This window comes from Ailuropoda melanoleuca, chromosome 6, assembly GCF_002007445.2.
Source record: "Ailuropoda melanoleuca isolate Jingjing chromosome 6, ASM200744v2, whole genome shotgun sequence".
NCBI lineage: Eukaryota > Metazoa > Chordata > Mammalia > Carnivora > Ursidae > Ailuropoda > Ailuropoda melanoleuca.
Window position 1 is genome coordinate 72,842,370 of NC_048223.1, and position 24,108 is coordinate 72,866,477.

At 36.1% G+C, this 24,108-nt stretch overlaps 1 protein-coding gene across 7 annotated transcripts in view; it reads left to right on the forward strand.

Moving 5' to 3' along the window:
- Nucleotides 1-24,108, forward strand: part of TET1 (tet methylcytosine dioxygenase 1) — a 131,810-nt gene that overhangs the window by 92,200 nt on the left and 15,502 nt on the right. For 4 of the 7 annotated variants that reach the window (XM_034662603.1, XM_034662602.1, XM_034662601.1 and 1 more), the window contains 7 exons: nt 7,840-7,944; nt 9,557-9,768; nt 14,607-14,757; nt 15,101-15,187; nt 18,915-19,004; nt 20,758-20,895; nt 23,597-23,945. In XM_034662603.1, the coding sequence (XP_034518494.1) occupies nt 7,840-7,944; nt 9,557-9,768; nt 14,607-14,757; nt 15,101-15,187; nt 18,915-19,004; nt 20,758-20,895; nt 23,597-23,945 (1,132 nt within the window). The remainder of the gene's footprint in view (nt 1-7,839; nt 7,945-9,556; nt 9,769-14,606; nt 14,758-15,100; nt 15,188-18,914; nt 19,005-20,757; nt 20,896-23,596; nt 23,946-24,108) is intronic. The other 3 variants (XM_034662605.1, XM_034662606.1, XM_002913735.4) reach the window with 3 other exon arrangements.

Genomic DNA, 24,108 nt, shown 5'->3' on the forward strand with positions numbered 1-24,108 from the left:
ACCAATTTTTTTTTTTTAAAGATTTTATTTATTATTTATTTGACAGAGATAGAGACAGCCAGCGAGAGAGGGAACACAAGCAGGGGGAGTGGGAGAGGAAGGAGCAGGCTCATAGCAGAGGAGCCTGACGTGGGGCTCGATCCCACAACGCCGGGATCACGCCCTGAGCCGAAGGCAGACGCTTAACCACTGTGCCACCCAGGCGCCCCTCTCCACCAATTTTTGTACGCATAGTAATGAGTTGTCCTAAACCCCCTAGACCAGAGGTTATTTAGAATATCCTAGGTTATTGCTCTTGATCCTGGCCAAACCTGCTTTAAGAGTGTCCCATTGGGAATTTCAATAGGTTGTCTCATCTGGACCAGATTCTTAGAAAATAAGTTTAATACTTACTTTTCCAGAGCTATTCCTAAATATGCTGTTGAGGCAGAATAACTTATAACCTGGGATAAGGAAATTCTGTCATAGATTTGCTAGGAAATCTTTTCCTAATGATCATCGGACTGATCTATCTTCTTTCTCTACCCTTTCTCTGAAAGTGCAATCCCAATGATCAACCAATTCCTTAACTGCCAAGGAAAATTCTAGGTCCTCATAGCCTTTCCTCAGCAGCTCAAACCATTGGTTACACTTTGCTCTCCTGAGAAGTTCATGTGTTGCTTGGCTTCTGTAACACAGCTTTTCCCCATCACTCCTCAGCTCTTCAGTCAGCCTGTCTATAAAATGTCTTCTTGGGTGAGCTTATTCATGACCCTGCCTTAAGCAGTCACCAGCGTGCTTGTTATTGTGAAATCCTACCACTTGCCTGCTTGAGAATAGCATATAGAGGGAGTAGGGAGGAGACCAAGTGTAATGTTTGGGGGTGAGTGTCCAGGAAGGGCTTTGGGGAGATATTGACCCTTGAACTACATCTTATATACACAGCATGCATCATCTTAATGTCAGAGATCCCAGAAATAGAACCAACTATGTATAATAATTTAATAAAGGAGGTTTTATAAATCACAGAAGCCATCTGGTATCAATACAGTTAGCAGAATTCTTCCTTAAATAACATTGTTGCCTCTTGGAACTTGCTTTCCAAAATCTTAGCATTGCCTTTGTACTATCTTCTCAATGGTGGCAAACTCTTTTTGTCCTTTAAGAAGAGTCTCCTCTGTGAAGCCTTCCCACTCCAAACAGAAAGACTTAGTCCTACTTTGCACACTTATTCATACAGACCCCTTAAAAATGTCTTCTGTTATTCCCCTAACAATATCACAATTGAAAAACACATTGCTCATATTTTCCCCATTAGTTGAAATGATACTGTACGTTCAATTTTGTGTTCGAATTGTTTCACTTACAGTCATATTTAATTGGCTTCCCAGGTGATTACAATTTGTAGCATATCATAATTAGACAAAATGACATCTTGCTAACCTGACAGTATTTTGGACTTGCTACTAATTGCTTTATCTAAATTCACATACTTTTTCACTTACATTAATTTACTTCAGATGTTATCTAAAACTTTTAATAAACACTGAATATTTATTGTCCCACAGATTGACTTTAACTCAAAATAGAGAGATCTTTTATTTTGTAAAACATGTGTCCATTGTTCATTCATCAGTTTATGTAAGAACTTAATCTTTGCCCTTCTTGGTTTCTGACAGTGGCCTGTTTTCTAAATCACTGGAGTTGGTGCTTTCCATCCAGAGATCTGCCTGTGGCTTATCTCTTAACCAGTAACCCCACACATCCAGTAGCTCGGTTTTGAAACTTGTCTTCCATTTCTAGGGGTCATGAGCACTTGAATCCCAGGCTTGTATTAAGAACAAAATATACAATATGAAACTTTGGTCAGCACCATAGAAATATTTTTTAAACTTACGATTTTGAAATATTTTCAGACTTATTAAAAACTGGCAGGAATAGTGCAGAATTTCTGTATATTCTTCCCTGACATTTCCCAAATTTAGCTTTTTACCAAATTAGCTTTTCTTTCTTTTTCACACTCCCTCCTTCTCTCTCCTTTGCTCCTCCCCTTCTTTATTTTTATCTTAACACTTTAATAGTAATTTGTAAACATGATGCCCTTTACCCCTAAATACATTGGTGCATTTTTCATAAAACCAGGACATTGCAGGTCACCTGGCTGGCTCAGTTAGGGGAGCATGAGACTCTTGATCTCAGGGTCATGAGTTGAAACCCCACGTTAGGCATAAAAATTACTTAAAAAAAAAAATGGTGCGCCTAGTTGGCTCAGTCGTTAAGCGTCTGCCTTCAGCTCAGGTCATGATCCCAGCATTCTGGGATCGAGCCTTGCATAGGGCTCCCTGCTCAGCGGGAGAATATCCTAGGTTATTGCTCTTGATCCTGGCGAAACCTGCTTTTCCCTCTCCCACTCCCCCTGCTTGTGTTCCCTCTCTCTCTCTGCTTCTCTTTCTGTTAAATAAATAAATAAAATGTTTTTAAAAATAATAAAATAAAGTTAAAAAAAAAGAAAAATTGAAAAGAAAACAGTCTTAAAAAAAGAAAAGCCAAGACGTTGCTTTATAACCATAAAACAATTATGAAACTACAAAGCTACAGGACAATGATCGATGCTTTTTTAATATTATTGTCTGATGTTTACATCTTATAACTAATAACTTCCTTTATGGAAAAAGAAAACAAATTTTTTCTTATATCCAAATTCAATCCAGAATCACTTGTTTACATTTAGTTGTTATATACCACATTTTTTAAAAATTAAAACTTTACAGTAAAATAAACTGTCATGAAATGCCTAAGTGACTTAAAGACTTATTCAGTAAACAGGCTTTAGGTGGTCAATCATGTTTTCTTTTTCCCTTTATGTTAATTATTGAGGCATAATTAACGTAAAATGAAATATACACATGGGGGGCACCTGGGTGGCTCAGTTGGTTGAGCATTGGACTCTTGGTTTTGGCTTAGGTCATGATCTCAGAGTTGTGAGATCACGCCTCCATCACCCTTTCATGCTAAGTGGGGAGTCAACTTGAGATTCTCTCTCTCCCTCTCTGTCTAACCCCCCCATGTGTGTACACACACACACACACACACACACACACACACACACACAGAGTCTCGCTCGTTCTCGTTCTCTCTCAAATAAATAAATCTTTAAAAAACAATAAACATGTAGGGGGCACCTAGGTGGCTCAGTTGGTTAACTGTCTGCCTTCAGCTCAGGTCATGATCCCAGGGTCCTGAGATGGAGCCCTTACATAGGGCTTCCTGCTCAGTATGGGGTCTGCTTCTGCTGCTCCCTCTGCTGTTTGCCCTACTTGTGCTCTTTGGTGCTGTATGTCAAATAAATAAATAAAATCTTTTTAAAAAAATACCCCTCATATCTCAGTAATAAATGGACAACCTAAACTAAAAATTAAAAATGTATTTGAATAGTCCTTTTCCAAAGAATATATACAGATGACCAGTAAGCATATTGAAAATATGCTCAACATTGTTACTCATCAGAGAAATGGAAATCAAACTCAAAATGAGATGCCTCTTTACACTACAGTGGTTATAACTAAAGGACACACAATAATAAGTGTTGAGGAGGATCTAGAGAAATGGGAACCTTTTGTACATATCTAATGTGATTGTCAAATACTCATTCCACTTTGGAAAATAGTCTGATGGTAAACGTAGTTATTATATAAAAAAGCGTAAACGTAGTTATTATATAACCAAGCAATTCCACTCCTGGTTATACACCCAAGAGAAACGAAAACATGTGTCTTCAGAAAAACTTGTTATATGAATCTTCTTAGCAGCATCAATCATAATCGCAAATGTGGAAACAATCTAAATGGCAATCAGCCAATTAATAGATAAATATAAATGGCATGTCTGTGCAATGGAATGTTACTTGGCAGTAAAAAAAAATGAAGTACTGATAAGTGCTACAAATTTGAACAAACATATGCAAAGTAAAAGGTGCCAGACACAAAAGTCCACAAGTTAGAGGATTCCATTTATATGAAATGTCCCAAATTAGTAAAATCCATTGAGGCAGAAAATTGTTGAGGGCCGAGAAAAGGGGGAAATGTGGCATGATTTCTAAGGATTGGTTGGGGGGGGTGAAAATTTTCTTTTTTTCTTTTTTTTTTTAAGAATTTATTTATTGGGGCGCCTGGGTGGCACAGCAGTTAAGCGTCTGCCTTCGGCTCAGGGCGTGATCCCGGTGTTATGGGATCGAGTCCCACATCAGGGTGTTATGGGATCGAGTCCCACCTTCCTCTCCCACTCCCCCTGCTTGTGTTCCCTCTCTCGCTGGCTGTCTCTATCTCTGTCAAATAAAATCTTTAAAAAAAAAAAAAGAAAGATTTTATTTATTTATTTGACAGAGAGAGAGACGGCCAGTGAGAGAGGGAACACAAGCGGGGAGTGGNTTGGCTCAATCCCAGGACCCTGAGATCATGACCTGAGCCAAAATCAAGAGTCAGACGCTTAACCAACTAAGTCACCCAGGCATCCTGAATTCCATATTTTATTTTATTTTATTTTATTTTATTTTATTTTATTTTATTTTTTAAAGATTTTATTTATTTATTTGACAGAGATAGAGACAGCCAGCAAGAGAGGGAACACAAGCAGGGGGCTTGGGAGAGGAAGAAGCAGGCTCATAGCAGAGGAGCCTGATGTGGGGCTCGATCCCATAACTCTGGGATCACGCCCTGAGCCGAAGGCAGATGCTTAACCGCTCTGCCACCCAGGCGCCCCCTGAATTCCATATTTTAAAAGGATGGACTTTATGATATTTAAATTATATTTCAGTTGCAGTGATATCAAAAGACAAGTGGAATATATTTATGAAAGCTACTTAAAACATTTTTCGTTCCAACATGTTCAATTTGCTGTATGTTTTTAATTAACACAGTTACCAAAAGAATGTCTATATGATGTTGCATAGGATATAACAATTTCATAATATATAATGGAAATTATACAAATAGGTATTTTTCAATAACAGAGAAGTAGTCACAGGTGTTGCTCACGGAAGTTTGTATACACCATTTAGCACCTAAAGTGACTGCCATGTGGCCACAAATTCAACAGCTTACATGTTAATACATCCTCCAGTTATGAAATAATGTGATTCTTGAGAAAAGTTCTAAAATTTGCGACATTTGTATCATTTAAAATCTTTTTTTGAAATGAGAGTTTTCATCTTATTAATTGTGTAACTTAGACATTTTGAAATTTTCATAAAATGCAACCACATTAGGTTTTCTTGGTTTTTCACCATCCATTCAACAAACATTTGATGAGCTGGGTTATGTGCTCAGGAGCCATGTGTGCAGTAATAAAGCAAAAAGACATAAAATAGTGGCTAATATTGATTAGATTCAAGCTCTGTGCTACTATAGATAGGTTAAGAAACTTGCTACATCCAGAGGCAGTAAATTGACTAAGCAGTTTCAGGCTTTTGTTTTTAATTTAGGGTAAGATACACTTTTTAAAATTAATTATAGCATACATTTAGAAGATTATAGAAACCTTAAATCACAGAATTTTTCTAAAGTGATTATCATTGTGTGGCTAGCATCTAATATTACTAGCAGTTCAGAAGCACTTGTGTACCCCCTACCTCCTGCCCCCTAAAAGTAGCCACTCTCCTGTCTTTTAACATTACGGATTAATCTTGCCTGATTTGAACTTTATATGAATATAGTCTCAAAAGTAATTATTCTTTTGTCGTTTTTTATCCAGCATTAAAATTGTAAGATAAATTCATGTCTGTAATTGTATATCATTCTCATTCTCATTGTTCAGTAGTGGTCTGTTATCAAATAGTTACAATTTATTTATTTATTCTTCCAGCGATTAACATTGGAGTTGTTTCCAGATTGGGATAATTATGAATATTGCTGTTGTCTTTGGGAAATAGAAGAATACATTTTTTGTGTGATATGTACCTAGAAGTGGAGTTGCGGGATTATGGGGGCAGGGAGCAGGGTGTTCATCTGTGCAGCTTTGGTTGATAGGAACACATCGCTTTCCCAAGTGCTTATCTCTTTTTACATTCCCAAGAGTAATGCACAAGTGTTCCAGTTGCTCCACATTCTTATCACTGCTCCACATTTTCTTTGTCATTTTGCACATTCTACTGGGGGTGTAGTGTAATGCCTCTTTTTTTTTAAAGACCTCTTTCCTTTTTTTTTTTTAATATTAAGTGTACAGTTCAGTAGTGTTACATACGTTCACATTGTTGTGAAGTAGAACCCCAGAATTTCTTCGTCTTTGAAATCTGAAACTTTGTACCCATTAAATAACTCTCCATTTTCCCATCATCACAGCCAGTGGTAACCACCATTCCACTTCTACGTTTTATGAATTTGACTACTTTAGAGTAGTCATAGAACTAGAATTATAGTTTGCTTTTTTGTGACTGGCTTACTTCACCTAACGTTATCTCCTTATGGTTGACCCATGTTGTAGGATGTAACAGGATTTCCTTCCCTTTTAAGTCTGAATAATATTCCATTATATGTATATGCCACATTTTGTTTATCCATTCGTCTGTCGGTGGACGTTTGAGCTGTTTCCACCTCTTAGCTATTGTGAAGTGTTGCTATCAACCTGCGTATGCAAATCACTGTTTTAGGCCTTGCTTTCAACTCTTTTGGATGTATACTCAGAAGTGGAATTGTTGGATCACATGGCAGTTCTATTTTTAATTTTTTGAGGAACTTCCAGACTGTTTTCTATAGCAGTTGCACCATTTTATAATCCCACCAACATATGTGGTGCTTTAAGATTTTTTTACTTTGTTACGTGACTAGTAATGTGGAGCATATTTTCATATGTTCATCATCTGTTTGATATTCTCTTGTGTTGAGCCTATTCAATTTTTTGGCCAGTTTTCTATTGTGTTTTTATTACTCATTTGGAGAAATTTCTTTATATATTTTGGGTCAAAATATTTTGTCTATTATATCTATTGCCAGTATTTCTCCCACTGTATTGCTTGCCTTTATAGCTTCTTAATCTTTTGCTACTTAATGTTTTTGATGAACAGAGGTTCTTAATCATAATGCAATCCAGGGTTTTTTTAATATTTTATTTTTAAGTAATCTCTTCAACTAACATGAGGCTCAAACTTCCAACCCGCATGCTCTACCAACTGAGCCAGCCAATCACCCCTATAATCCAACTTCTTAACTTTCTCTTTTATAATTATTAAATTTGATAATTCATTCTAAAATGGTTTTACTTGCTTCAAGGTCATGAAGATGTTTTCTTCCAAAAGCTTATTGTTTTAACTTTCGTATTTAGATCAACAATATAACTCAAGCTACTTATGTGAAGTAGGGGTGACAATTCATATTTTTCCCATATGGATATCTACATAGTACCATTTATTGAAAAGACTACTTTTTATTGCAATGTCAACTTTGTCATAAGTCTGATGGCCATATATATATGCATTTCCTGCACTCCTATTCTATTGATCTGTTTATGTGTCATTGCACCAATACTAAACTATAATTACTATAGCTTTACAATAGATATTGATAATCTCGTAAATCACTTTGCCTTTGTTCATTTTCTTGGCTTTTCATCTTCCTTTCATTTCCATATAAACTTTGGCACAAGTTTCTCAACTTCCATCCAAAACAAAATGAACTCTGACAGGATTTTGATTGGGATTGCGTCAAATCTAGAAATCCATTTGGGGAAAATTGACAACATTATATAATAGTGTCTATTCCATGAACATGGTACTTCTCTCCATTTATTTAGGTCATCTTTAATTTCTTTTAATGTTTTTATAGTTTTCATAGGTCTTACACAGTTTAATACTTGTCTTCCTCCATTTAGACCTCTATGAGAAAATACCAGACTGAGTGGCTTCTATACAACAGAAATTTATTTCTCACAGTTCTGGAGTTTGGAAGTCTCAGATCAGGGTGCCAGCATGGTTGGGTGAGGGCCCTCTTCTCTTTGTGTTTTCACATGTTTAAAGGCATTAGGGAGTTCTGTGGTGTCTATTTTATATGAACACTAATCTCACCGATGAGAGCTTCCCCCTTATGACTTAATTATCTCCCAAAGGCCCTATCTCCTAAGACCATTCACAATTGGGATTCAGGATTTAATATATCGATTTTGGGTGGTCGCAAATACCCATACCAAGGCAATACCTAATGTGCTTATTGAACCTAGATCTGAATTTAGAGATTCATTATGCTTAATTTTCTATTGTTCACTAAAGGATATTTGAAAAATGTGGGAAAAGCACAGATACCTAATAAATAGCAATTTAGCATTTCCCATACAAAAACTGGATCAATGTAACTTTGTTCCTTGTTTGATAACTTGAGAAGTATCTAGAAAAATTTTGTTTGATACAATATATATCATTTTGTATTTGAGCTTATTTGAAAGCAAATGTATTCTTATTTGGCTGTAAAAGGACTTATAAATATAGAAAAAAATTTTAATATAAATAATTGTGTTTAGGGGGAAGGTCCTAAAGCCAACTCTACTCAAGGGATGCCTTGGTAGCAATGATTCTTAACCATCTGGAGTGACAGAAGAAAGTGATATTGGGTAACTAACATCTTAAGAAGTTTCATCTCAAGTTTATGTAATATTGTTATAGCAACAAAAATGGAATCTTAATTACGCTGTTAGTTGCTCCATTTTGGTCACAGGGGTGGGCTCCTTTATCACTTACTGATTATGTACTGATTAATGTGGTCAGTGTCTTTGCTCTGTAAATTTGTGATACGTAGAGGGAGTTTTAACCAGAATTGGTTGGTTTTATGTTTTGTCATCAATTTTATGTAATTCTTTTTGTATGCACTGGGACCACCGGGCAATATTTTAAACACTTTTGAGACCTTTTTAGCCCCATGGGTTTGATGCGGTGTAAGATAAATCAGCCACTATTCAAAATTAATTGTTGTATTTTCCATTTAACATGCAACTGAACCACCTTAATCTTATGATAATATGGGTGTGATAAATCCTTGTGGTAGCATGGAAAAAAACCACAGAAATTGTAGGAACATTGCTTTGTATATTAATTATTCTGTATCATAAAACCATTCACCCAAGGAAAAGATCTGTAACTTTGCACAAATGCTGAATTTCAGTGCTGAAGTTCATTTTTGATATGGGAAGTCCTTGCTTATTTGCAGGTAGCTAGATTTGTCCCGTTGTGGCCCTTATGGAAGAGCAGAACAGTTAGGCTCTTTTCCAGGAGATCCTGTGTTGTCTCTTTTGCAATACTGTATCAACAGTGAAATAAAACACAAACTGCTATGGTCTACTTTTACAAATAACAACCACATACCACAGACTTCTGTTCTGCCTGTTGTTTGTTTAGTCAGGTAACCTGGGATACTCTGATGAGTTGTGTGGACACAGCTAGTCAGAAAACTGAATGTCTTAAATAGGCTTCAACCCTTTGAGAAATAGTCATGTTTAAAAAGACCTAAAATGCAGTGACACAGAGCTTTAAAAACAATATCCATTGCACTCGACTGTAGGTTTCTTGTTTTCTAAAAATAAATGCATTCTGCTTTTCCAGGTTTTAAGAAGAGGCAGCGATGAAGAGAAAGTTCTTTGTTTGGTCCGGCAGCGTACAGGCCATCACTGCCCGACAGCTGTGATGGTGGTGCTCATCATGGTATGGGACGGCATTCCTCTCCCCATGGCCGACAGGTTGTACACGGAGCTCACTGAAAACCTAAAGTCCTACAATGGCCATCCCACAGACCGAAGATGCACCCTCAATGAAAAGTAATCAGATCTGTTTTGTACTGCTTTCCCATTCACACCCCTATCATATAACATTAAATTGTTCATTAACTACCAGTTATGCATATTACAGAATTTTAGCTATTCTGAAACTAAAGAATGGACTTTTTTTTTTTTTTTAAAGAGAGACTTGGTTTCATAGGGAGTTGAGACTTGTAGGGTTGGTTGGTTGGTTTGTTTGTAATCTCTACACCCAGCATGGGGCTCAAGCTCCCCACCCCCAGATCAGACACTGAGATCAAGAGTTGCAGGCTCCTGTGACTGAGCCAGCCGGTGCCCTTAGAGAGTATTCTTTTTCTGCTTTCTTCTTTGATGCCTGATTCCACTCACCCATAGAGTCTGGAGGAGAGGGATTTTTCCAGAAAGGAAAAGCTCCTCCATAGAGAATTGTACCATAATCTCAGCAATGTAAGAGAGTATCTGTTTTCCTACCGTTTTGCCAGGAATAACCTCAAACTTGAGGTTTTCCACTTTTAGTTGGTGATAAATGGCATTTTTCATGTTATGAGCGAGTGTTTTTTCATATGGTTAAGAGTCATCTGCTTTTTTGGGTGGGGGAAGTTCTTGCTCAACTACCCGTGAATTGTTCTAGCTCTTGTTTCTAAAGGATTGCTTCTTTTAGGTATTGAGGCTCTTATAACACTTTGTTATATAATGTCTAAATGGTTTTGCCAGTTTGATACCTGTCTTTTTACTTCTGCTGTCTTTCATAAAGGTTTTACTTTGTAAATTATTTTTTATTTTTTAAGTAATCTCCACACCCATGGGCTCGAACTTACAACCCCAAGATCAAGAGGCATATGCTCCAGCAACTGAGCCAGCCAGGCGCCCCATCCCTTTCCTTTTTAATATAGTTAATCGAATCTATTTTTTCTTTTGTGTCTGAATTTTAACTGATATTTAAGGACATTTTTCTCTCTTTCAAGTTATATGGCAATTCACCCATGTTTTCTTTTAGTTCTTGTTTTGAAGCTATAAATTTTTAAAACATGAATCTGTGATGTATTTAAAATTTATGCTAGTTAATAGTGGAGGAGGAGATCCATTTCTGTCCTTTTTTCCATTTAAGAAAACACCAGTTACAAGAGAGCATTTCTTCCCCTTGATTTGAAATGCCACTTTAACTGTAAACAAAAATTGTATATGAGACGGAGTCCTCTCTTGTATTTGAAATTTATATCATTGTGCTGGCTTTTCATGTACCGCATTTTTTTTTTTAATTATAGAGGTTTTATAATGTATTTTAATATTTGGTAGGGCTACGTCCCCTTACTTGCTCTTTTTCAAAGTTTTCTATTATTCTTTTCTGTTTGTGCTTCCAAATAAACTTAAAAATGAATTTGTCTAGTTTAAGATAGATCCAATGACATTTTTAAGGAGATTTCATTAAATTAACTTATAATGATACTGAATCTTCCTATTCCATAACATGGTTTTTCTTTCCATTTGTTCAAGTTTACTTTTGTGTTCTTCAGGATCATTTTGTGTAGTTTTCTTAATGTATGTCTCTCTTTTTTAAAAGAAATGTCATTATACTGGGGTGCCTGGCTGGCTCAGTTGTTGGAGCATGCAACTCTTGATCTTGGGTTCTGAGTTCAAGCTGCATGGTCAGTGTAGAGATTACAGAAAAAATAAAAATCTTCTGGGCGCCTGGGTGGCTCAGTAGGTTAAGTGTCCAACTCTTTCAGGTCAGTTCATGATCTCAGGGTCATGAGATCAGGCCCTGCATTGGGCTCCAGGCAAAACATGGGGCTTGCTTGAGATTCTCTCCTTCTCCCTCTACCACTTCCCCTGCTCATGCGTGCTGTCTGTCTCAGTCTCTCTCAAATAAATAAATTAATGAGTAGATAAATAAATAAATGAAATCTTTGTAAGAAAAATAAATAGATAAAAAGTCTTTTTTTAAAAAGTCATTATACAAAATGTAAACAATAATGTATATTGTCTCCTCTCTGATCCCCACACAATTAATTTACATACCTTTAAGAGTATTTTTTCATGCATATATCATCATTTCATTACATTTTCCTTATCTTTACAATGCCAGTAATATACAAACTATTTCAAACTATTTTTAATGTCTGGTAATTCTTTTGTATGTAGATTCACAATAATCATAATAACTCTTCTGTAAAGGCACTGCTTTGAAGGATATACACAATATTGTCTTATTTTATCTTCCCAAGAATCCAATAACATAAGTTTTACTCTTTTTCACTCAATGTAGATCGAGCATACCTTTTTAATTTTTAAGTAATCTCTATGCCCAATATGGGGTTCAATCTCATGGCCCAAAAATAAAGTCTCCTGCTCTACGGACTTGTTTTTTGTTTGTTTGTTGTTTGTTTGTTTGTTTAAGATTCTTACAGGGGTGCCAGACTGGTTCAGTCAGTAGATGATGTGACTTCTGATCTCAGCATTGTGAGTTCAAGCCCCATATTGTGTGTGGAGCCTAGTTAAAAAAGAAATAAAACAAATAACTACTTTTATTGACAGAATAGATGCAAGAATCCTTCAATGAACTCTTAAATACCTTTCACCTAGATTTCATCATCACTAAGTTTGTAACATTTGCATTTATATACAAAGTCACACGTACACACATGCATATTATTTATTTTCATATTATTATTGATTTAAAAAAATTTTTTTCCCATTCTGGATTGTCAGCTAGTTGCAGGCTTTATGCCTTTTTTCTATAAATAATATTTCCAGGGGTATATTCTTAGAATGAAGACATTCATTTACATAACCCCAGCAAAATTATCAAAATCAGAAAGTTTAACTTTGATAAAATGCTGTTATCTAATCTACAGTTCATAGTCAGATATTGAATATTTTCCAGTAATGTACTTTATAGGGGTGCCTGGATTGCTTAGTTGGTTAAGCTTCTGCCTTTGGCTCAGGTCATGATCCCAGGGTCCTGCGATCAAGTTCCACATTGGGCTCCCTGCTCCGCGGTGGGTCTGCTTCTCCCTCTCCCTCTGCCCCTCTCCCTGATGGTGTGTGTGCTCTCTCTCTCTCTCTCTCTCTCTCAAATAAAAAAGTAAAATCTTCAAAAAAATAACAATGTACTTTATAGTAATTTCTCCTCCTCACAGGAATTGATGGATTAACTTGTTTTGTCTTTTTCCTCTCTCTCTTTAGTCTTTTTGGTCTCTTAATTGTTTCTTATCTCACGCCTTGTCTTTCATGGCATTGAATGTTTTCTTTTAAGATTTTTTTGTTGTTGTTTATTTGGGAAGGAGAGAGACTGTGCAAGCATGCGGAGGGGCCACAGAGAGAGAATCTGAACTCTGCACTGAGTGCTGAGCCTCACAGGGGTTCTGTCTCACAACCCTGAGACCCCGAGCCAGCAGAAATCAAGAGTCAGGTGCTTAACCAGCTGAGCCACCCAGGCGCCTGGGAATGGACATGCACTGACATTTTTGAAGGCCTAATTTTATAGACTGTTGCTCAGTTTGTGTTTGTCTGATTGTTTCTAATTAAATTCAAATGAGGAATTATTGGTAGGAATACACTTTGTCTATAATATTAGGACCTATTTTCAGTTCATTTGTCCTATTATCAGTGATGTTGACTATTTCAGATATTCTGCAAAAGCTCTTTTAGGTCTCACAATCCTGTACATTTCCTATGTGTTTCGTTGTTTAAATAACTGTCCGCTGTCAATTAAAGTACATTTTCTTTCCTTTCCATGTATCATTTCAATGGCACAGATGTAGTATCTATTTTTCCTTTCATAGTCAATGTTATCTTAATATCAGGTATTCTTGACTTTCACAATTAAAAAACACTACTAATTTTGATCTCAGAATTTCTATATATTTTTCATTTACTGATGTTTTAACTATGGGGGGTTTTTGTTTGTTTTATAATCATTACCAAAGTACCACATTCATACTATTAGAAGTTTCAAGTATTATGCAGTTGGTTTCATATCTTTGTATGAATATTCTAATCATTGTCATTCTTATTATCGTGTCCATGTTAGGGCCTCAGAAATGCCTCCAATGTGCTAAAATAACCAAGTTCCTGAATGAAACAAGTTTCAGTTCAATTTTTTCCTCTTGTAATCTTAATAAAGGCTTTCTTTAAAATTAAAAAGTGATTTCACATGTAATATATACTATCCATTATCAACCCTCATCAGGATTATATCAATATCAGTTTATAGATGGCAGGGTTAAAGTCCAAAGAGGTAATGAGATACTCGCCTTTCTAATTTAAAAGGCAGACCCTGGGGTGCCTGGGTGGCTCAGATGGTTGAGCATTTGCCTTCATCTCAGGTCATGATCTCCAGGTCCTGGGATCGAGCCCCATATCTGGATCCCGGCTCAGTGGGGAGTCTGCTTTATTTAAATAAAATTTAAATAAATAAATAAATAAAAGGCACCTGGGTGGCTCAGTCGGATAAGCAGCCAACTCTTGGTTTCAGCTCAGATCATGATCTCAGGGTCGAGATCCAGCCCCAGGTTGGGCTCTGCACTAAGATTCTCTCTCAATAAAGTAAAATGCAGACTGTTTATTTCCTCTGAGGCATATCCAAATCAAAGTTATGGGTATTTCTGTATAGTTTATTGCTGTTTATTTGGATTTACAATCTTGAACAAACATTTTAATTAAAAGCTTGTTTTTATTCAAGGGCAATTAGCTTTGGGTTGTTAACACTACTTAAGATAAAATAAGTAATAAAATAGATATGTTAAAATCAGTTCATTAGTCATTTGTACTTCTTAAGTTACAGGAATCTGAAATGTTCTGTCTGAGGTATTGGCCTTGCTTTATCAGTTCATTCCCTTGCAATTACCATCTTACAGTCGTACCTGTACATGTCAAGGAATTGATCCAGAGACTTGTGGAGCTTCGTTCTCTTTTGGCTGTTCATGGAGTATGTATTTCAATGGATGTAAATTTGGTAGAAGCCCAAGCCCTAGAAGATTTAGAATTGATCCAAGCTCTCCCTTACACGTAAGTGTCCTTTTTTACTTTTCAATTACACAATGAATTTATTTATAAGTACATTCCTTAAAATATTTTCTAAATAGTAAAAGAATGAAATATTTTAAAATAGTGGGGAAAAAACTAAGAAAATATATATATATGTAAATAGTTTTAAATTCTCAATAAATTAGGTAAAGTCTTTAACTACCAACCCAAATTCCAACTGTCCCTGGTTCCCTCCTCCTTCTCCCCTAACCCCAGAGGAAGTCATTGTTAAAAGAACCTAGAATTTTATACCCAGCCAAAGTAGGAAGAATAAATAAAGCCATTTGCCAAAATTTCAAAGACTCAGAAAGTTTACTACCCACAGAACTACTATGAAAGAATTACTAAAGGACGTAATCCAGAAAGAAGATATATGAAACCGGAACCAATCTGTCCGGGACACGAGGCCATGGTGAGCAAAGAAATTAGTCAACCTTACTGTTAAGTTTAAATAAGTTGAGTACTTACATTTTTTTAATTAAAATAACAACCGATAAGTATAATTCCATACTCTTATCAACTCAAGGGTGGGTAGACACTGGGAGGGGGATGGGGCACCTATAGGAACTAAGTGTGGTAATGTTTTATGCTGTTTGGAGTGGGGAGAATTTAGGTACTAAGATCAGTGTTTTTCAAACTTTGAGCTGTGACCAAGAATAAAAAACATTTTGTATTATAAACTGCTGTACAATAGGTATATTTAAGTAAATAATTAAAATAAAGCCATCAGAAAATAATATTTCATCTCTATGTAAGAGAAGATATTAAAATATTAAAAAGTTAATATCCAGTCTAGCTTTTGCTGAAGATCACTGATTCACTATAATATTTTTTATAAAATTTCATTTTTCTTTTTTTAAATTTAGTTGTTACATACTAAACTGATTTCATGGCCCACGAACGAGTCATGACCCACAGCTTGGAAAACACTGCTCTAGATGTTTTCAGAGAAACATATATTTGAGAGAGAAGGTGTATGTTTTAAGATTTTTTAAATGAATAGAAACAGAATTTTTAACTTTTGAAATAGCTGTGGGGGAAAAAATCTTTAAAAAGAAGACAATCTGAAAGGATTTTTAAAAATCATTAGAATGCAAGATAAATAGGAAACACAAAATAAAACAGCAGGAATGAATCCAATTATATCTGTAATACAATGAATATAACATCTTTCAAGAAACTCAGAATTAATAATGATCCCTTTACAGAGATAATCAGAATTATTCAGCATTTTCTTGAGTTGCCATCTACTGCAATTAAACAAGGAAATGATTCCAGAGAGAACTATCATTTGCAAATCAAAGACCTTAGAAGAAATCTAATAAGTATGTTAGGGGCGCCTGGCTGTCTCAGTCAGTAGATTGTGCAACTCTTGATCTTGGGGTCACGAGTTCAAGCCCCACGTTAGGTGTAGAGCTTATCTTTAAAAAAAAGGAAGTGTATTAGAACTTTAGGGAGAAAACTTAAAAAATTTAGTAAAGGACATATAAAACACCTGATCATAAAAAGGTGCTATATTCAACCATAAGAACACTTGATAATGTGATGTGTCCTTCTCCCTTAAAATTAATAAGTTAGGTTTTCTTTCCAAATATTATATGATAAAACTACCAGTATATAAATATATTAGTAATATTGACATGACTGTTAAATTTTTATTCTACAATAGAATAATAATTAATGAGTATGAGATCAGTTTTTGTTGATGATCATTTTAAACATTGAATAACATCTATATAGTGCTTATAATACAGAAAGAAGCATTTCTCATTACAGAAACTGACAGAAGGCCAGTGTGAAGCTCAGCAGGCAAGGGAGAGTAAGGTGAATGCAGTGGCCTTGTAAGCGATGTCAAACATTTTGGAAGATCGTTGAAGGGTTTTAATGAGAATAATACAATTACACTTGTCTGTGAAAGAGATCTCTCTGGTTTCTCTTTGAATAATGGATTGGAGTTGGTAAAGAGTGTGTTTAGCAAGATGAGATAGACTTAAAAATAGTCCAGAGAAGGGATAATTGTGACTTGCAATATGGTTGTGACAGAGGAAATGGTGGGCAGTGGTTAGTCTGGAAAGGTTTTAATTATTAGATGGTAGTGCTGTTGCTCGATAGAAGGTACATGGAAATAGAACCCAGTTTCAAAAGGGCAGATTATGAAATCATTTTGGAGCCTCTAGATTAGAGACTGCTATAAAATTCAAGTGGGAATGTCAGGTCAATAATAAGAATCTGGGGCACCTGGATGGCTCAGTCAGTAGAGCCTCGGACTCTTGGTTTTGGCTCAGGTCGTGATCTCATGGGTTTTGAAATCGAACCCCCGTCAGGCTCCACACTCAGCGGGGAGTCTGCTGTAAGATTGTCTCCCTCAGCCTCTTCTCCCCACTCACGTTCTCTCTCTCTCTTTCTCTTTCAAATGAATAAATCTTAAATAATAAGAAAAAAGAGAAGAATCTGAAGCTCAGGTGTGATTTGTGGTCCAGGTAGTAATTATAGCCACAGATGTGGATATATGACAGTCCTCGGGATCAGGTATAGGAAGAGACGAGCAGAGGAATGTAGGCTTGAGCCCCAACAGGTAAAGATCTGAAAAGAAGAGCCCTGTATATCTGACACCCACATTTGTTCTAATGAAAGAATTAGAAAATCAAAATTTTTACATTATGTATAATGAAACTTAAATTTGTAAAATGATACCAGTGGTCAGCTTTGCAAGCTTTCTTTTATTTTTTTTCTACGTGCCTACTTTATTTTAACATTTCTACAGTATAAATGAGATACTTCATGATGACCAGTTGCTTAGTCTGACTTTTGATTCCAGATGATTCATAATCTCCTAGTAATAAAACACAGTTACCTGCTCCACCTAAATAGTTCAGGTATTCGAAAACATAATCAAAAATCAAAATCCTTTCAGTAGGTACTTAAATCACAATTGTTGTTTTCTCCAAATAAATGAAATAATTAATGGGTGAGTATATCCAGGAAGTGTTTTTAAAGTAGGGTCCTGACTTTCCTGACTGTGTTTATGAAACTATATTAAGTATCAGATACATAAGTAAAATAGATGAAAGGTACACAGTAATCTATATATAGACCTGATATGCATAAATTTCTTTTTCAATGAAAGCATCAGCCTAAATCATCAGGACACCAAAGGGGTTATCACTGATGCTTTAGGGTTGCCCAAATTGGGTTTGTGAATGCACTCCAGATTTAACTTCCTGTGTCTACATCGTGTGTGGCTTTGGCTTTATCAACAAAAATTATCGCAGTGGCCTTTCAACTATTGTTTCCAAAGTCTGCCTTATCTGCTGCCTATGTTATACTGTCTTCAGTGACTTTTTTTAAGACTGATTGATTGATTGACTGATTGATTTTAGAGAAGGAAACAGAGCGTGACAGAATAGGGGAGAGACTCAAGCTGTCTTAGCTCTGAGATGGGAGCCCAACTCGGGGCTCAAACTCACAACCTTGAGATCATGACCTGACCTAAAACTTCAGTGAGATTTTGAATAGAGACATTTGTCATGACTCTTCTCCTTGAAAAAGAAGGTCTCATACGTTTTTCCTATGAGTAGCAATCCGGATTCTTTTTTTGGTGTCCCACTACGGCTTCCACAATTTGTAGCCGTTATAAGGTGAAACAGAAAACACTAGTTGTAGACAATCGGTTGCCCACTTATCTGTATTTGAAGCTGTTAGCACAGGACCTGATATGTAGTATGCACCTTATGTTTGTTGTTCTCCCACTTCTGTTATAGACACTTGTTGTGCTGTGTCAGAGTTCTTTACTTCAGCATCTCCCCTTGCCACTAGGAATCCTGTCTCCATTTATTTCAAGTGCCCAGTACTACTAAAGTAGGCTTCTTCTATGTCAGCACTTTACGTCTAACACCATTTAGATTTCTAATTAGCTTATAACATAGAAGTTGAATTTCAGAAACTCAATTAAAGCATAACAATGACCGGTAGCTCAGATTTTTAAAGAAACAATCCATGTGATTTTCTATGGTAGCTCTTTTATTAGGGTAAGTATGAGTTCTGCATCATCCGCACATCAGCAATGATTTATGATTCGTTTTCCTACCTAAAACTCCTGTCATTATGAAACAACTTTTATGGACTGTCTTTTCCTGTAGGAAAAAAACCTTGAAGATAATTTACAGAGTTTGGCTACACGATTAGCTCCAATCTATAAGCAGTATGCTCCAGTTGCTTACCAAAACCAGGTACGTGTTGAGACCATATACAGTGCTCTTAAACATGGTTGAAATTTCTATATAAGCAACAACATTGTTAATAGAAAACCTTCAGATTTGAACTTGAGTGTGTATCTGTTTTTACAGAACAGCTTAAAAAATTATCCAGCATGGATGTGCCAGGCTGGCTCAGTTGGTAGAGCATGCGACTCTTGACCCTTGGGGTCGTGAGTATGGGGCCCGTATTGGGTGTAGATATTTCTTTAAAAATATATATTTTTTTTAAGTTTAAAAAGTTATCTAGCCTGTTTTTAAAAGACTTCCTATCAGGACAATTGAATTAGAACTTCAGAGTGACAGAATTGTGATTAATTCTAGAAATATAATTTATAAGACAGGAATGCATGATTGGTTCAACACAAGAAAATCAATCAGTGTAGTATACTAACTACATTAATAGAACAAACAACAAAACCACATGATCTTCCTATAAATAGAAAACATTTCACAAAATCCAACACTTTGCTGATAAAAACAGTTAACAAAATAGCAATAGAAGGGAATTGCCTCAGCCTGATAACGGACATCTGCAAAAACCCACAGATAATATCATAATTACGATAAAAGACTAAAAAAATTTTTGCTTAATATCTAGAACAAGACAATGTCTACTCGCCATTTCTATTAAACATTTTGCTAGAGGTTCTATTAACAAGTTGAAGAAATTCAGAGTAAAAAAGGAGATAAAGTGATCTCTGCTACCCAGTGGTATGATCCTATATATGGAAACTGCTGAGGGTTACACATACATACACACCCACTCTTAGAGCTAATAAATGAGTTTAGCAAGGTTTCAGGATACAAGATAATACGCAAAGTCATTGTTCTTATATATACTAGCAATACACAATCCAAAAACAAAAATAAGGAAAAATAGGTTGTCAAAATTTCTAAATTTTGTGCTTCAAAGGACATCAAGCAAATAAATGAGGGGTGGGGGAAATGAGGAGATGATGGTCAGGGGTTACAAGCTCCCAGCCATAAGATAAATAAGATTTGGTCATCTGTTGCACAGCATGGGGACTATAATTAACAATACTGTGTCATAGACTTAAAAGTTTTTAAGAGATCTTAAATGTTACCATGACAAACACAAAATAATCCTCACTATGTGAAGGGACTGAGATGTTAATTAACCTAGTTGTGGCAATCATTTTGCAATACAGACATGTACGCAGTCATCACACGGTAGAAAATGAGTGTAAAGATCTTTTTACTTTAAACATAACCAGAGATCTGGATTTCTTAAATCTTTATTTCTGTTATCATGAATAACATGCTGTCTGTTAATTGCCGACTTTTCGTTTTAAAAAGAGTCATAAATTCACCTTCTGTATAGACTCATGTACATATGTGTATATGTTTACCTACTTTTTGTAGACACCGAAAACTCTTCACACGTGCTTCATGCACTGTAGTCGTCTCTCTTCCTCCTGAGATAATTTAGGCTTGGTCCGCTCATTTATTCACCTCCAGCACGTATTGTCATCAGTCTACCATTAGTCACCGCCAGTCATTGTCATTTTATTTGATATCCTCCCAGACTCTTCTTCCTGAATGTTACTGAACTACACTAGTCTGCTACTTGACCACACTATAGTCAGAAATCTGACATTACAAATGTATTTAGTTTAAGAACTTGGTTAAGAAGTGGTTTTTACTCTTTACTGAAGGTGATTCTTTCTGGCTCTTACAACTGTGTGTCATACATTTCTCTTTTTAGGTAGAATATGAACATGTTGCCCGAGAATGTCGGCTTGGGAGCAAAGAAGGTCGTCCTTTCTCTGGAGTTACTGCTTGCCTAGACTTCTGTGCCCATCCGCACAGGGACATTCACAACATGAACAACGGAAGCACTGTGGTATGTACCTGGGTGGTTTTTGATTCTAAACGATCCATTCGCTGTGTGCTTAGGCTGAGGTCTTGAAATATGATGATCGTGAAAAATCCTGTTTTATGGTCTGTCCCACATAATATATAATATCAGTGGTGTTTAAGTTATTGTTGATAGACTTGCACAAAGTGACAGAACTGGCCTTAAATAGTTTGTTGCAAGTCTTGAATCATTGTGGTGTGTTTGTTAGGAGGTAGGAGTGCAGTTCTATGCCATCAAACTGGTAGGTAGGAAGTTAAGCAGCTTACTGCTTTTCGTTTTTGTTTTTTGCCTTCTGTGTACTTCAGGGTTTTTGTGAAGGGACTATGACAAATGTATCATTTGTGCGTGTGTGTGCATGTTTGTTCTTAATGCCAGTATATATGTATAAAGTTAGATTAATATTCCAGAATTGTCGGAAATACTTCCATTTAGTTGTACACACTTAGGTTTACAGCCACGAAAAGAATTACACACCCGTAGCGTGATGTCGATCAAGAGATATTTAAATGAGGTAAAAGACCCTGTGGAGAATCGTGCAGTAGTCCTTTTGTAAGTAGAATGGGTTTGCTTCAAGTAATTGTCTTCTCACCTGGTAAAACATGCCACTTTATTCTTGCACTACACCAGTCTGCTTGGTTGGCCCCGAATAAGAAAGATAGCTACGGGCCGCTGGAGGTACACAATGCAGTCCATCAAAAGGCAGCCTTCCTTTCTTGTCTGGCCAATAAAGTCTATGAGTGATTAAGGAGCCTTTTTTTTTTCTTTTTTCTTAATCATTCTTCTCCACTGTTGTTGACTGTAGCCTTTGAGATCAGTGTTATTTTCAGATGGTGAAATATTATAAATCTGTCCGGATGATTCTTAGCCAGAGTGTAGTTCATTGTCATTGCTTGGCTAGTGCATTTTACCTGATTTGCTTCGTTACAAACTATCTGTGATCAGGCTGAATTAGGTTAAGAATCAAACTATATTTTGGTTTCGCTTCTCTTGTGCTTCTCTTATCTATTATTTAGTGCTGCCTCTTCTCCAGTGCTCTGTTGTTGATGCCATGAGGCTTGTACCCAGAACTTGACATAACTCCAAAGTTCCCCATCTCTGAAACCCTGAGTTCTTCAAATTCGGCTGCCAACTCTTTTCACCCTGTCTGCTACCTCAGTCCTTCTAATTATGCTCCTCATATCTACTCCTTGTCCCCTTCTTAGTCTCCTTGTGAACAGATAAATTGATGAAAGTAAACATTTATTGCTGGAAGAGTCTAATTTTTAACATGATTACTTTAAAATTACTGACAAATAACACTCAAGATAATTCAGTATTTCAAGTCTTGCTGGTAAATGTGACTGTAAATATTGAGAAAATAGTGTGATTTTTAAAACTTTAAGTTTAGCTTACTTTCCCATCTGTAGTCATCAAGTCTATCAACCTTACAATCAGGCAGTTATATTTCTTTCCAGCCTACTGTCTTAGAAAGAGCCCTTAGCTCTAGCAGAAATGTTTTTAATAAAAATAAGGAAACCATTGGATATATTTTTGGTGGCTCTTTAATGACCCTTGAAAATTAATTACCACTAAGATACTAATCTATGAAGAAAAATATTAATATTAGGCATCAAAGTCAGGAATTTCCTGTATGTAGTTCTGTAGTTTTATTTCTCTACAATGAATAAAAACAACTTTTAAAGTAAGGAGAAAAACTGTGACAGGTTGTATTTAAGACAGAATTTTCTTCAGATGTCTTACTTCACATGCAAAAGAAAGGTAGGTAACTTCTGATATGTTCCTAACCAGAATAGAAGCAACATGAAGCAGAAAGAGAAAATAGATCAAAGTGAAAGTTTAATTTTTAAAAACTATTACAATTTTTAAAAACAAATAATTTTTAAAAATAATAAAAAATCAATTTAAAAATAAAACTATTAGACTATAACTCCTGCTAGAGAGAAATGTCTTGTGCTTCTTTTACTTCATTAATATCTGCTCAGTTCATTTAGTGAAGAAAAATTCACCCTGACATGGGGGATTGGGTGTTGCAGAATAAAATACCTATATATATGTGTAGATAAATTCCACTTATAAACAGAAGTGAAAAAATCCTAAAGGAAAACAGAGCAAATTAGAAAATTCTTCATAATGAATCCCCCTCTACCCAAAGAATGTGACATTAGTTAAGAAACAGGGAAATATATAGGCTAAAATAATGTCTTCTTAATAGTTAATATTTGATATGAACACTGGATAATCCAGTAGATATTCCCTAACTTAGGCAATGAAGTAAAATGGAAAGTAACAATAGCCTTAATATTTAAAATATAGGAGTTTCGCGGTGCCTGGCTGGCTAGTTGGAACAGCGTGTGACTCTTGATCTCGGTGTCGTGAGTTTGAGTCCCACATTGGGGATAGAGTTTACTCTTTAAAAGTACTATAAAGTACATAAACGTGTATAATATCATTGACTTACAAAATCAACTCAAAATTATACTGGTCTGCTTACAAACAGTTGATAAATTACTAGAATTGATGCTTGTTGAGTGACTTGATACATATTATTTATCCAAAATCACTATACCAGCCGTAATCAATGGAAGACTGAATGGGAGTACAGATCCTTTTGACAATGGCAACAGTTAGAAGGTAGAAATAACGATGATAAATGTGCAGGACCTATTTCATGTTTTCTTTCTGTCAGGTTTGTACTTTAACAAGAGAAGATAACCGCTCCTTGGGGGTTATCCCTCAAGATGAGCAGCTGCATGTGCTTCCGCTCTACAAACTCTCAGACACAGATGAGTTTGGCTCTAGTGAAGGAATGGAAGCCAAGATCCAATCTGGGGCCATTGAGGTGCTCGCACCCTGCCGCAAAAAAAGAATGCGTTTTACTCAGCCAGTTCCTCGTTCTGGGAAGAAGAGGGCAGCCATGATGACAGAAGTTCTCGCACATAAGATAAGAGCTGTGGAGAAGAAATTCATTCCTCGGATCAAGCGTAAGAATAACTCGACCACAAACAGTAGCAAGGCATCATCGCTGCCGCTTTTAGGTGAGGCCTGTGGACACTGCTGAGTTTCTGTGCATAACTTCCATTGGCCAAAGGGTTGGGACTTGCCTTTGCACCTTATTTCCCCTCTCCTTTATCTTTGCTGCTCTCTTAGGAATGAGGGATTCTGGGAAGAAAAGAAAAAAAGGAAAACGAACCCAACTTC